The sequence below is a fragment of the Fukomys damarensis genome, unplaced genomic scaffold, assembly GCF_012274545.1.
Source record: "Fukomys damarensis isolate Sample0158 unplaced genomic scaffold, DMR_v1.0_HiC HiC_scaffold_16, whole genome shotgun sequence".
In the NCBI taxonomy this organism is placed as follows: Eukaryota; Metazoa; Chordata; class Mammalia; order Rodentia; family Bathyergidae; genus Fukomys; species Fukomys damarensis.
In genome coordinates this window covers 95,719,821-95,735,911 of record NW_022900928.1, presented here as the reverse complement: position 1 = coordinate 95,735,911, position 16,091 = coordinate 95,719,821, and the positions used below count along the sequence as shown (strand labels likewise).

General features: G+C 40.9%; 1 protein-coding gene across 1 annotated transcript in view; it reads right to left on the bottom strand.

Annotated features, from left to right (window-relative positions):
- The window catches only part of Dennd11 (DENN domain containing 11), a 74,391-nt gene that overhangs the window by 5,409 nt on the left and 52,891 nt on the right, over positions 1-16,091 (bottom strand). Inside the window, exons 4-5 of the mRNA XM_010631646.3 lie at positions 6,089-6,242; positions 590-728 (exon numbers count right to left, since the gene is read on the bottom strand). Of these exons, the coding sequence (XP_010629948.1) occupies positions 590-728; positions 6,089-6,242 (293 nt within the window). The remainder of the gene's footprint in view (positions 1-589; positions 729-6,088; positions 6,243-16,091) is intronic.

Genomic DNA, 16,091 nt, shown 5'->3' with positions numbered 1-16,091 from the left:
CGCCCCCCATGTGTTTGCTTCTGCTCTTCTACCATGAGGCCCTGAGCCAGATGCTGAGCAGATACTGGCGCCATTCTCTTGGACTTCCAGAACATGAAGCAAATAAACTACTTTCTTTACAAATCCCTCAGCTGCAGGCATTTTAATCACAGCGACAGGAAGTGGACTAATACAGAAGCTATGGAGGGCTCTGCTTTGTGCTCACCTGGAACCCAAGTGACCCCATCCTGGTGGCCCTGCCATCCATCCTTTTCCCTTTCTCTCCTCCCCTTCATAACCTTCAAAACTCAACCACACAAGTTGTGTCCAGTTTCTCTTCTCACACGTGTCCAGAATCTATCATCTTCTCTGTTTTAACCCTGATCCAGCTCTCACCAAGCTACCAATGTGTCCCCCAACCTACTTTTTCCCTTGCTTGCACACCAAGACCCCACCTTTTAAAATACAGATCCAGTCAGGTCACTGCTGGCCTTAAACCCTTGATCCCCTTAATATGGCCCAAATTCTTCCAAACTTGGTGAAGAAGGAAAGACTCGGGCAATTTCTGATCTGGGAACTTAGGAAGAGCCCGACTGTGGCTTCTGCTTACCTCTATAGCACACAACGCCAACAGGTGGGGGAGAAAATATCAAAATACGCTTCCGGAGTAAGGCAAATTTCCAGAGGATGAGGATCTGCTCTCCGAAGAACTTAATAAACTGAGACATGCAGCCAGCTGGGTGTGTGATCTGAAAGGACAAAGAGGGACAGGAAGAGGGAAGAAGGGGAAAGAACTTGTTAGAAATTATCACTGTAAAAAATATTCAGTGTAGGTATGTTCCGAATCAACAACCACCACCCCCCAAACCCCAAAAACCTAAAAAACAAAAACAAACAAAAAAACACCCCAAGAACAAAAAGATACACTAAGGGATGGATATTTTGTACAAAATGTTTGTCACTTTAAGTCTTATCTTTAAACTGGGTTTCCATAATGCAAAGGATCTGTGATATACTGAAGTTTGGGGTTAAATATTATTAACTACTTTGGAGAAAGAGGTACCAAGGAAACAAAGCTGAATCTAAATTTTTAAAAGCCAGAAATGAAGGTATGTCTGAAGAGACGGTAAGCTTGCTGACAAAAGTCACTTCCAACATTTTATTATTGCACACTCTGAGGAGTAAGATGATGAGCAAACAGTCTCGGATTAGACAGCCACATAAACAGGGACCTCTGCACACCACGTGAGATGGCCACAGGCAAGGCAGACGCACGGGGCCTCCCAGCCCAGCCCTGCCCTGCCACACTCCAACACTAACGAGTTTCCTGCCAAGACCACCTGCAGAGGCTGGCAACCCCCAGGGATGCCTTCCAGGAGGGAGACCCTTGGGGTTAATAGCAAAGCTCAAGGAGTTCCAATCCTGGCCCTGCCGTTTACTAACAGGGAGCTCAAGAAAAATTAAGCTCATGTTTCTAGTTTGCTTTCCTCATCTGTAAACTAGGGAGACCATTACCTAAGGCTAGAATGAGACAAAACAGGAAATATTTATCAGCTATGAAGAGCCCATATGTGGTGACCACTAATGTTACTGACAAACGGAGGCTTCAAACCAGGTGCCTTGGAAGCGTTTCAGGAAGTCATGTCCATATTGCAGTGTCAAAAGTTGAGAGCTCACCTGCTACCAGGGACACAAGCCCAGAACAGTTCTGAAGAGCAGTGGCCACACTAAGGCCGCATTGGGTTTAATAACAGAGAAGGCGGGAATCACACAGAAACCTGAGGCAGCCTCTAGGCTCTGCCTGTCTACACCAGTGCTGCCCTCAGCCTTTCAAAAATGCACACAGACCACCTGAGAGAACACGTTCCTTTCCAAGGCACTGACCCTGAATTGATGCCATTTACTTGCCCAGTGGCAGGAGAAAGGCCACCCAACCCTGAACATGCCTGTCTGTGACCTCCTTTTGGCTGTTCCTTTCTCACTATATCCCAGATCAACAGGACAGTTACCAAGTGACAGCCTGGTCAAATCCTCCAATCACTATCTCTCATCTAATCAACTAGGAACCAGATAGGAAGGAGCCAAAACACAATCCATTTTTCCGTGCCTCCCTGAGCTATCTTCAAGCCCTCAACATATGTCTATTGCAAGAAGGCCTGGCAGGGTCAGTACCAGTGTGTCTTGGGCCTGGAAATCCTAGACCAAGTGAATGATCTTTAGACAATACTGATCTCATTTACAGGTTCATTCACGGATGCATGTGTTCTGCTATGTCTAGATCTAAAATGTCTTCTAAAACCTCCTGTTCAAAGGTGGGTGACTGAATTAGAGGGTGCTATATATGCATCAGTGGGCTGATCCACTGATAACACAGCGAAATGGGGCCTAACTGGCACTGCAGGTGTGACTTTGGAGGGTACACCTCTCTCCTTAGGCCTTCTCTTCTCTGCTCTGCTTTCTGGGTGCCATGAGGTGAGCAGCTTTTCTCCACCAGGCCCTTTCACCACGCCATTCTGCCTTGGGGCCAGCTAACCATGGAATGAACCCCTGAAGCTGTGAGCCAAAATAAACCTCCTCTCCCTTAAGTTGGGATTATTAGGTATTTTGTCCCAGTGAGGCGAAAGTGACTAAACCATATGCACTCATTCAAGTATCTCTTAAGTGCTTATTTTATGCCAAAGCACCAAGTATTCCAGTTCAAACATGGAACAAAAAAACACCAAGTCCCTGCCTTCATATAATTATAGGTTAGGAGAAACAGATAAGCAATCAGAGTCCAGCCTAGTGAGTGTGGGAGATGGACAGGAGCTGTGGGGACGGATGGGTGGCAGGGGGCCTGATTCCACTCTGGCGAAGATGGACACTTCCTGGACATCTGAGCTTCAACAAAAAGCATGAAGTTGCAGGTTGGTGTGCTGGCAGATAGACCAGCACAGACACGGGCCTGGAGACTAGGAGGGAATATGCCACTTCCTGTAAGATGCCAGCAGTTTGGGTAGCTTTCACAGCTGTCACTTTCCTCTTTTCCCTTCCTTTTTCCTAAGTAAACACAGCCCTCCCTCCATTCCGTACTTTTCTCTCGCACCCAGGCCACATGGGCATTCATAACCTAGTGCACATCCATTCTTATTTCTCTATGTGCATTCATGCATGTTTGGGTACCCGTATCTGTATCTATACCTCGGACTGTCATTATTAAAGTGTGATCACATCTCATTTTCTACATGACCTGGCCAACCTTCCCTGTCAATTTCTCATGCCCTAATTCATTATTCACAAGGGCTGCTTGCTCTATGGGCATCCTAGTTTTCTATCTCTCTGAATGATATGGAATTAAACATTCTCACACATATCACTCCAGTGGTTTTATAGATAGGTCAGATCCCTATAGAGAGATCATTCAAACAAAATGAACATGCACTTGTCATTTTACTATAATGGCATGTTGTTTTTTATAAAACCATACATATTTGCATTTGCAACCTACTCAAGTACTTTTTCCCCAATATCTCCTAGTACTTTATAAGTATGTTAATGAGCTGTCCTCAACAGGGAAAAAGCATTTGGCAATTTTCCTTTTTCTCTTTTTTGACCCTCCTTCCTCACTTCCAGGGGTGAGGAATCTAGAAACATTTGGTCAGACAATGGTTACCTCCCTCTGGGTTTGGAGACAGCCCGGGAGCAATTTTGCTCAGGATGACCAGTGAGACTTTCAGATTCATACAAGCCCCATATTCCCTGGACCTCACTCACTCTGACCATTTCTTGTTATCTCTTAGCCAATACTAGGGGGTGGAGAAATCTGCAGATTGCATTTCCTGGACTTCCATGCCAACTGGCTGCCTGTTCAGTTCCTCTAATGGAAGTCAAGGGGTGCAGGCTGGAAGGCAGGAGGAAGGGAGGAGCTCTCCTTAGTCTCTACCTCCTGTTGGTACTTCTCCAACAGGAGAGGACTCCTGGCTCCAGCTTGTAGCTTTTCTCAGCCCTCTTAGTACAAGCTGATCAATGCCCAAAAGGCACCAGAATCAAAAGCCCAGTGCCTCCCCAGAGATCCAAGCTTGGGCTGGCAGAGTTCCCCCATCCAAGCTCCCATGGTGCCGATAATGAATCCTTTCCCCTTTTGCCACCTTGGCTCTGGGTGTGACAGCCTCAAAGAGAACCCCAATGATTCACCCGCTTGGTGTTTACAACCTCATACAACCTCCTCCTCTTGAGTAATTTGCTTCTAACCCAAATAATATGGCTGCATTGCAGGCAATACTTCAGAGATGAGGTTACAAAAAATTCTGAGTTCCATCTAGTTAGCAGGATTGGATCTCTTAATGGTTTTGATGGAGCAAAGCTGCCAGATTAGAGACTCACATGGTTATGAACTGAGGCAGCTTCCAACCACCAGCAGGGCGCTGAGGCCTTCATTTAATCTAACCCTGCCAATGAGCTTAGAAGTAGATATTTCCCTCGATCAGCCTTCCAATGAGGCCTCAACCCTGGCTGACGCTTTGACTGCAGTCTGATGACAGACCAATGAAGCAAAGGGCCCAGATGAACCATGCCTGGACTCCTCACTCACAGAACCTGTGAGCTAATAAATATGTAGTGTTTTAAGCTTATAATCTTGGTGTGATTTGTTATGCAGCAACAGATTTCTAATGTCAGGTGGCACACATATCCCTGTTTGCTCCTCTGATCTTCTATATTAGTTCTATACTCTATATAAGTTCTATATTACTGATTCCCTATATTAAATTAGTTTGAAATACCTAACATGGTTTCTCTTTTCCTGGTTAGACTGTACTCATTATTACTTACTAGGGTTCAAATTCTATGGTAGTCTTTAAAGTTCGCTATAATTTGATTCCACCCTTTTTCCCCAGTCTTTTCTTATGGTCATGAAAACATAATCTTAAATGAGTTCACTCATGACTCATAAATGTGTCTTGTGCTTTCCTTTGTCTACGTCTCTGCAAAGGCAGTGAAGTAGGGCAGAGAGCAATGAGCACTGGCTTTGGCACCCAGTCTGTTTAAATCCTGGCTCCATCTCTTACTGCTACAAAGCCTGAAGCAAGTCAATGAGCCTTTATAAGCCTCCATTACTTTAGCTAAAAAACAAGGAATGAAAAAAAAATGTTTAAGAAAAATGTTTAAATTAATTAAATTTTAATTTAAAAATGTAACAGCTGGGCGTCGTGGTGCATGCCTATCATCCCATTACTCAGGAGGCTGAGGCAGGAGGATCACTGTGAGATCAAGACCAGCCTGGGCTACATAGTGAGTTCCAGGTCAGTTTCAACTACACAGTGAGACCCTGTCTCAAAAAAACAAAAACCGACCAACAAACAAAAAAGAGGCTGTAACAGGTACAGATAAAGAGCTAGCTCAGAGAAGACACTCAGAAAGCAGCAGACCATGGCTTTTACTACTGCACATGCCTTCCCTCAGTCTGGGATCAGCATCCTTCACTTTCCATCGAGCCAAAAAAGAACTTCAGAGACCAACTCCTCTTTCAAGATACATTCTCCCTCATGCATAATTTCTCTCCCAGGGGAGCCCTAAGTTTCCACTGAAATATGACCAGCCACAGGGGAGGGAGAAGGAAGAGAAACAGAAGAATCATGTTCTCAGTGACCTTTGTATCCTTCCAACATCTAATGCTTGGGCAGCATTTTATTAACTTGAAGCAAACATATTCTAGAACCAAAAGCAAAGTGCTACAGAAAAATCTACAAAATAAATATCAAAAGTATCGGAACTAAGAAATATTTTACTTGTTCATTAAATTCTTCATCTTTAGTTCAAAGGTCTAGATGTACAATACTGAAGCAATCAATAGAATAAAATCCATCTTTTCCCTCCTAGGAGTCCAGCACAACCAGCCTGCCTATGATACGTGACTTGGCACTATGATTATAGAAATGTCTAGCAGGCAGATTGTTCAAGAGAACTCACCTTATGTTTTAAGTAAATCCAAATGCTTATTTTACAACCCAGCTTAATCAAAAGCAGCCTTTGTACATGAGCTCAATAGAAATCCCTTATCAATGAAAACTTAATCTACAACTACTGTTCCAGACACAAGTCCAGCACTGTGGAAGTGTGGAGCTGACTTCACCTTCATCTCGGGATACATGTAGCGGTGGATGGACGGCAGCCAGTAGACAGGGGGCAGGCTGCTGCCTCTCCCAGGTCCTGCATGGAGCACTCCTTTCTTGTCTTCATAGAAGGCAGCCAGATGAGAATAATGTCCCGGTGTCTCCAGCTGGTGCCTGACAACACACATACCCAGTGCACGCATAATGAGAACGGCTCTGGCCACAGCTCCACAGTTCACCCCTCCACCCCTCCTGTTAGCAGGTTCATGAGAAGATCTGCGTTTTGAGGCTGCCTTGGAGCCTCCTTTGTGTTATAGAACATCCCCACGATATCCCATCTCTTTCACATGGGAAATACACAAAATTAGTGGGCTGTGACTAATGTCTACTGTTCTTGAGCAAGGTATATATATTAAAGATCATGTGTTACTTCACAGAGATTAGCTGTTTTCTGTGAGAAAGGTTAACTTGGGTGATTACAAATTCCCTGCTTAATGCTGCTCTTTGTGTAAATCTCATGATTACTCTCTTTGTTGTTATAAAACAACAGGGAGAAGCTTATGTCTCATGTCCCAAATAGAAAGGGTTAAGGACATCCTATTACACTGATACATGCACACCCACGTTTACAGCAGCACAATTCATGACAGCTAAATCTTGGAAGCAGCCTATACGTCCATCAATAGATGTAAGGTGAAGACAATGTGGTATTTACACACATTGGAGTACTACTCTATCATAAAGAAAAATAAACGGAGTCATTTGTAGGAAAATGGATGCATCTTGAGACCATAATGTTAAGGGAAATAAATCAGACTCACAAACTTAAGCATCACATCCCTTCTCTTATAGGAGAAACCCAATTTATAAATAAAAAGCAAAATAAGATAACAGGAAGTAGGGAAATAGATCTTTCTCAAACGGGAAGGGGTTCAAGAGATGCAGGGAGAACAGAAGGAGGGGAGGGAAAAGGGGATGAAAAGGGAATAAAGATGGTCATGTGTATGTGCCAACTACACACAAAGAGTGTGTTCATTATACGTTGCAGTTATGACTGGAGGTCACAGAGAGCATGATTTCCCATTAAGTAGTAAAGAAATGAAACAGCAGATGTTTTCTCCTCCCATCTTGGTCCTGTCCTCTACACAGATCAGAAGCCTTGTCCACTGACCCCAAAACCAAGAAAGTGGCACTGAGTCTCTGCCCCATTGTGCAATGCAGAATTCTGCTTCCAAGTCAAAGAACGAAGATTAACAAAGATGTCGGGGCTTGAATTTTGTCCCCACCACAAAAAAGAAAAGGTGGAGTCGTAACTCCTCGTTCCTCAGAATATGGTCTTACTTGGATAGTCTTTAGAGAGGTAATCACATAAAAAATGTGGTCACTGGAGTGAACCCCATTTCAGGATAACTTACAGAAGAGGAGGATGAAGGCAGGGATCGAGGTGATGTATCAACAAGTCAAGAAACATGGAAGACTGCCAGCAACCACCGAAAGCCAGGCCAGCAGCAAGGGGCACATTTTTCCTCACAACCCTCAGATGACCCAATCCCGCTGACAACTTGGTTTTGGCCTTCAAATCTCCAGAACTGTGACAGTAAGTTTCTACTGTTCTAAGCCACCCAGTGTCTAGTACTTCGTTATGCAGTCCCAGCAAATAAAAGGCTCCAATCCTTTTAAGCTCATTTAAATTTTCTTAGTGTCTTATAATTTCCCTAGAATGATGAAAAAGAAGCAAAATATGGCTTTCCTGAGCAAAGGAAAAACATTCCTAATTATGATTGGCTCCAGAACAAGTGATTTTAAAAAGGTGACAGGATTTAGCTCGGTGGTTCTGCTGCCTGTCTCACAAGCACAAAGACCGAAGTTTGATCCTCAGTATCAAAGAAAACAACAACAAAAACAAAAAAAATGCAATTATCTGTCACCAGCCCCCACCAACCTGCCGTGACTTACTCTAAAATATAACACAAACTGTTCAAAGTCAAGATGTTACTGACCAACTAGCAGCCAGGTGTTCTCCAAACACTTCCATTCCAGAGTGACATCAGTCAGTGGCAAGAGATTTTCATGAAAAATTGTATTTTAGAAAGAGAGTGAAAAAAAAAATCTGAAGGATCTGTGCGTGCTGGCACATGCCTGTAATCCCAGCACTTGGGAGGCTGAGGCAGGAGGATCGCTGTGAGTTCAAGACCAGCCTGGACTACATAGTGAGTTCCAGGTCAGTTTCAACTACATAGTGAGACCCTGTCTCATAAGACCACCCCCACAAAAAAAAACCACCAAAACAACAACAAGACAAAAAAAATCTCAACATTACTATATTTAACAAATTAGTGATAAAATAAGTTCTCTAGGCAATAGCTATCTAATTCCAGGGTTCCCACACATTTTGCTTTAAACTTTGCACAGGAAGGTAGCCACATGATGCAATAATAAGTTACCACAGAGAGCGCTTATGATCATTTGGAAATCCGTCAGATTGAAGGAAATTTGATAAAGAGAAACTCACTCACAGATAATAACTTCAAATACATTTTCATTACAATCCACTGTCCCTAAAAATATAATAAAAGTACTGAGAATCTCTATACTCTGTGTTGAAAGGGCTGAAACAAGGGTAATTTGTTCAATACTTCTTTATTTCCTAGGCTTACTGTTTGATTTGCTGCTCAACTCTCCTGTATTTGGAGCAGGAACCTACAGAAAAGCTCACAAAGAGTAGCATAAACAAAAAAGCTGCTGTCAGGACTCTGACAGCTTCTCTCTGATGAGAAAGAACAAGGCAAAAATATGCAATATAGAACATGAACAGAGACATAAGTACAAATTGGCACTTCCCCAGATGAATGCTAAACCACCATTGTGTGAAAACCTCAGAATATAAGCATTCTGTAGACACTGCAACAAACAAGATTAATCACCAAACCACAACAACATAAGCCAAAAATTAATGAAGCAAGGCCGACAGTGCTGGAAGATAAGATGATATAAAAGAAGACCCTTCCAGTGTGCTTATCTATAAGGACATATAGGTTAAGAAATCACCAAGCTATCTATGGAATCTGCCCAAGAGTTGTGACACTGTAAAACCTATTCCTTTCTGGCTCGAGATATCCTGCTGATCTGAAGCCACAGCTTCTGGGGCCAGATCAAGAATTTTTCTGCAGGACCAGAGACAAGAGGGTTTGCGTTAAGCCACAGTTTCTTCACTGATAATCATAGACATACATGACCCTGCAGATGCCCAGTACAGCTGACCCTGCCTTCCCCTACCACAGCCCGCAGTAGCTCACCCAGTGTAAGAACGGAGAGGCCTCTGTGCTACAATTACACCTCCTAATTCTGGTGTATTTCCTACTCATCGGAAGAGGTCTGTCTTCTGGTTTTGCAAATACAGAAAACTAGCATTCCCATACAACTGCTGGTGCAGGCAGAAAATAGTACCATCTTTCTAGGCTAAATTACAATGAGTATCAGATCACATATTATGTGTACCCTCTGATCCACCCAATGACTCCATTTCTAGGCTTGTGACCTAAAGAGATGTCTATGGATGCAAACTAACTGATAAAGTATATTTAAAATACAACAACCACCATCCCATTATCCCAACTTTTTAATAATGTCTTAATAAAAAGTTAATACCCAGTCACATTTGAATTATACTCATTCCGGCCAAGGATTTAGCTCAGTGGTGCCACTGCCTGCCTTGCAAGCACAAGACTCCAAGTTCAATCCCCGGTACCAAAAAAATAAATAAATAAAGAATCAAATTAAACCCACTGTTCTCAAAATGACATTTTATAGTTCCTTTGTTTGGATCAAAATATAAATAAGTCCAAAAAATTTAAATATCATTACATGTCTTAGATCCTTTCTGTTCTTGTACAGTCCCTCTTCTCTTTTCTAATTATTCTTTAAACTAGGAAATAGTTGTCCAATATCTTTGGATAATTTTAAAAATTATCATAAAAAGAGCTCTCTAGAGATACTGAAGGTAAGGGTTACAGATGAAGCACCTGAAGTCTGGAGAATCAGAAATCAGAATGAATATAAAACATAGATTAGGTGTAAGAGAATCAAGTCTAGTTTATTTATACAAAAGGCATTGCTCAGGCAAGTATTATACCTGCCCCACCCAATTCTGTTCTTCATATTCTGCCACTCAAGTGTGTTCTCTCAGGTTACCTGTGGCCCTCTTTAATCAGCAAGCTGAAAAACGTTTCTTGCTATGACTCCAAATCTAAAAGCCATAAAAAGATTACTGAATTCAAAGAAGAAAAACATGTACAGAACAGAAAAGTAATGCTAAAAGACAAAGTAGGAAAAAATTTTCAATTTATATCACAAAGAACACATTTCCTTATTATACAACAAACTCCTAGAAATTAGTAAGGCCAACAAGGACAACAAAATGTAGCAAAGTCTAGAAACAGGTGACAAGAACAGAACCCAAATGACCTGAACATATATAATATATAAAGATGCTCACTGTATTTAATATAAAAAGTGACAATTAAAAATATACTAATGTACTATTTTTTTAAATAAACTGGAATGCCAAAAGTAAAAAACTCATTTTTGTGTTGGCAGTGTGATAAAGCAGGCACTCTCCTGCATGACTGTGGAACGTGCAAAATGATTCACCCTCCATGGAAAACAATTTGACAATGTTTATTCAAATTACAAATATATATCTTTAGATAACCAATTTCACTTCTGGAAATTTAATGTATAGATACACCACTCATGTGTGCAACAATACTTATTTGTTCATGGTATTCAGGGCAACATCATTTATAAAAGCAATGGGCTGGAAAGAATCAAATGTCTATCAGTAATGGACCAGATAAATAAAGTACATATAATGACTGTAGAAAACAAAAGTCCTCCAATGTGGTGATGTGAGATGATGCCCCACACCACTTGATATAAAATCAAGGTACAAACATTTATAACATGCTACCTTCTACATGAAAGGAGGCAGGGAAGAATGTATGTTTGTATTGTATATGCACACACACTTTGGGAAGAAACATGAAATATTAACATGAAATATTAGTGATGACTGAGATTGTGAGACAGATATGGCAACTATGTGAAAACTGTACATTTCATGCCAGTGCTGGAGACTGCTGCTTTGTTATTCCTTTAGTAATAGAATCTTTCAAATTTTAGATGGTCACATGTTCTCAGTTCCTAGACTTCCTTGCTGCTAGGTGTGGCTAATAAAGAATGGACAAACAGGCACAGCCGAGACCAGCAGCAGCTCTTGACCCTCTGGTAGGCCGGTGCCTTTGACCCAGCACACCAGTGGAGACCAGCAGCAGCTGAGACCCGCTGTGCATCAGAGGAGACCAGCAGCAGCTTGCAACCCTCTGGTAGGCCCAGCCCTTCAACCCAGCATGCCAGAGGAGCCCAGCCACCAGGCACCAACACAGTGGTGTTCGTGTGCCACACCACCCCCACATAAACAAGAGAAAGAGTAAGGAGGGCCTCTCTGAAAATTGAAGACCATTGGAAAAGTGAAGAAAATCTGTGATAAAGACACACTACACCAGCACAGTTGGTAAGTCGGAGGGACCAGCCTCTCAACCTGGAACCTGATGTACCTCAAGGGGAAAGACAGGTGGAACTGCAGTAGAAACTTGCAGAGTTCAACCCAGCAGGTGGTCAGAGATCTCAACTTGGGCCTTGCAGACAGAAATCAGCCTGAACCTCAGGGGACACTGCTGGCTTGCTGAGACTAATTAACTTACATCTGCACACTCCTGCCCACACTGTCTATTATGTTGAGGCATACCCTGAAGGAGGCCCTCTATTTCTATTTGTATTTTTTTATATTCAAAGTAGTATTTTTCTCTTGTCTTTAATCGTTTAAACATTTTTAAGACTCTTTTTCTTTTCATAAAATTTTTAAAAAATCTTCTTACCTTTTCTTTCTCTCTCTCTTTCCTTGATCTTTATTCATCCCCCTTTTTGTTCCTGTTCCTAATTCAAATTTATATTTTATCTTTTCCTTCTCTTTTCTTTTCCCTTCTCTCAACTGCCATAAGTTTTAAAAGAAAGTGATTACAGTCTCTAGCCTCCCTGTTGCTATTAGTTTGTTCTGTACTTGTGTATATTTCATTCTGTCTTCTCTTCAACAGCTCCCTAGAGTTTATGTGATCTTCCTGTGTCCTCTGACCTCACTTCTAACCTTTCTCTATCCTATCTATCCCTCCCTCCCCAACTCCTTCTAAATTCCCATCCAGAAGGGTAAAGTTGTTAGATTGAAGAGTTTATTCACTATAAACATATTTTGTACTGGTCCTCAATTTTGATTTAATTCACAGTTCAAAGGTATAGATTAATAACTACCACAAATGGTCATTTTCTAAGCTGTGCTTGATGCTATTGTGTTGCTGATTTTATCACTTGGGCTAAGGCATTGTAATTGATCTAATCAGTTGTCTTCCCTAGTATAGTGAAAATGAGATTGCTTCAGTCATTAGAAACTCAAAACTTAAAGACCAGCTATATCTGGAAGATCTAGGTATTAACCCAGGAATTAAACCAAGGACGGTACCAACAACAAAAATAGAAATGAGAAGACATTTAAACAAGACACAAACACAGACTTCCATCTCATCAAAGGTAAGTAAACTCTGGGGGAAATGAGGTGGAAAAGTCTGACAGTCAACAATATGGACACCCTGAAATAACAAATGCCCAGCACAGGAAAGAAATGGAAACCTTGAATGCCCAGCACAGGAAAGAAATGGAATCCATGAAACAGATTCAAACAGATATCCAGGAGAGTAAAAACTCTATAAAAGCATTCACAGCAGAATGAAGGAATGCGAAGACAGAATTTCAGACATAGAAGATAGGATTGTGGTCAGTGACTGTGAAGAGAGATCTCTTACAAACAGTAAGGAATCATGAGAAATCAATCCAACAAATCTTACATGATGCAAAGAAGAATAATATAAGACTGATAGGAATCCATGAAGTAGCAAGAGAAATACAAATGACATAAACAAAACTGTTCACAGAATTAATGACAGAAAACTTCCCAAACAGAGGGGAAGAATTTGATGTACAGATGAGAGGCATATTAGACTCCAACTAGCCATGATCAAAAAAATCTACACCTGGACATGTAATAAGCAAGATCCCAGAAACCCAACAGAAGCCAAAAAAAAATACTACAAACAGAAAAAAGAAACAAATCACATGCAAAGGAAAGCCCATCAGAATCAAAAGCAGAATCTTCAACACAAACCCTCAAGTCAAGGAGAACCTGAAGTGAGGCATTTCAAGTCCTAAAAGGAAACAACCTCCAACAATCAAAACACTTCTAAACAATGTCCTGGAAAAAGAAAATGAAGGCCATAAGGGCCCATAAGGGCCAACAGAGCAAATATACCAGGCAAGGCAAGAAATTAAAGGGAGAGAGGGAAAAACAAAAAATAAAAGAACCAACACTGGGAAAATAACATGACAATGAAAAGTCAATATGTAACAGTTATAACCATCAATGTTAATGGCCTCAATTCACCAATCAAAAGAAACAGGCTGGCTGAATGGATTAAGAAGCAAAATCCAACAATATGCTGTATACAAGAAACTCACCTGATCCACAAAGAAATTCATAGACTGAGAGTAAAAGGATGAAAAACAGTTCTCTATGCAAAAAGAGCCTGTAAAAAAGTGGGGGTAGCTATCTTATCTGCAGACAGAATAGATTTCAAACCAAAACTAATTAAAGGAGATGAAGAAGGCCATTACATCCTTGTAAAGGGAACAATCCAAGAGGAAGAAATGACAATCATAAATATATATGCACCAAATACTAACTCCAACTATACAAAACAAATATTAATGGATATGAAAAATGAGATAAGCAGTAATACAACTGTATTGGAACTCCACTGATACAAATAGATCATCTAGACAAAAAATCAACAATGAAATAACAGAAGTGAACCAAGTTTTGGAACAAGTCTTAGTAGATGTCTGCACAGGGTTCACACCATAAAATCAGAATATACATTCTTTTCAGCTGCACATGGGTCATTCTCCAAAACAGACCACATGCTAGCTCACAGAACATGCTTAAGTAAGTGCAAAGGAACTGAAGCTATCCCCTGTATATTATCAGGCCACAGTGCAATTAAACTGGAGATCAATAGCAAAAGAAACTGCAAGAACTTCACAAACACATGAAAATTAAATAACACCCTGCTGAACAACCATTGGATCACAGAGGAAAGTAAAGAAGAAATTAGAAAGTTTCTACAATTAAATGATAATGCCAATACAACATATAGGAATCTATGGGACACAATGAAAGCAGTTCTACAAGGGAAATTCATACCAGTAAATTCCCATACTAGGAAAACAGAGTGAGCTTAAATAAACAACCTAATGATTAACCTTAAGCTTCTAGAAAAAGAGCAAGACAAACTGAAAGCTCGTACAAGAGAGGAAATTATAAAGATCAGAACAGAAATTAATGCAATGGAGACTAAGAGAATTATACAGAAAAAAAACAAGGAATTGAAGAGTTGTTTTTTTGAAAGAATAAATTGATAAACCCTTAGCCAACCTTATCCAAAAAAAGAAAAAAAAGGGCTCAAATTCATGCAATTAGGAATGAAAAAGGTGAAGTCACAACAGATCCAGCAGAAATCCAGAGATCACTAGTATCTACTTCAAAAACCTGTACTTTCGTAATACGGAAAATACAGAAGAAATGGACAGATTCCTAGATACATATGAACTTCCAAAGTTCAATGAAGAAGATATAAAAAAGTATGAACACCCCAATTACATTCAGTGAAATTGAAAATATAATTAAAACATTACCAACAAAGAAAAGCCCAGGTCCTGATGGCTTCACTGCTGAATTCTACAAGACATTTAGAGAAGAACTATTGCCATACTCTTAAAACTCTTCAGTGAAATTGAAAGGAAAAGCAATACTTCCAAATTCGTTCCTGGAAGAAAGTATTACTTTGATTCTAAAAAAAAAGATTCGATCAAAAAAGGTCAATCTGCAGGTCGATCTACAGGCCAATCTCCCTAATCAACACTGATGCAAAAATCCTCAATAAGAAACTGGCAAACAAAATAAAGAAGATTGTTACCAAGATCATATACCCCAACCAAGTCAGGTTTATCCCAACGATGTAAGGATGGTTCAACATATGTAAATCAATAAATGTAATACAATATATTAAGAGTCAAGGACAAAAATCATACGATCATCTCAATAGATGCAGAAAAGGCATTTGACAAAATTCAACACCCATTCATGATAAAATCCCTACAGAAAACTGGAATAGATGGTCTTTATCTCAATTTCAGAAAGCTATCTATGAAAAACTAACAATCAATATGATTCTAAATGTTCAAAAACTGAAAACATTCACACTAAAATCAGGAACAAGACAAGGATGTCCACTGTCACCACTCCTGTTCAATATAGTTTTGGAATTAGCCACAGCAATTAGACAAGAGAAAGAAATAAAAGCAGTAAAGACAGGAAAGGAAGAGGTTAAACTGTCACTATTTACTGATAACATGTTACTCTACAGAGGACCCAAAAAAACTCTGCCAAAAGACTTTTAAGAGTTAACTGACAGATTCAGTACAGTAGCTGGATAGAAAGCCAACACTCAAAAATCAATTGTAAGGTCGCCTTGATCAGACTCTTGTCTTGGCATCCTTCCTTTCTCTCTGCCCCATCTCCACCCCGCTGCTCTTTCAGGTTTGAGGCACTGCGGGACAGTGCTCTGCGTTGCCGGTTCGCGACAAGTGGCGCCCGAACAGGGACCTGAAATTGAAGCGGCGAGCGGTGAGTAATCAGAACAAGCCAGCTGTCAAAAAGGGCTCGGCCGAGTCGAAACAAGGAGGACACCGCTGTCTGGAATGCCCGGCGGGGAAAATCCTCGGAGGAGCAGTATAGGTCTGCAATCAACCGGCGGCGTGCGCGCGAGCTCCCGGCCTGCGCGGGAGCTCCCGGCCTGCGCG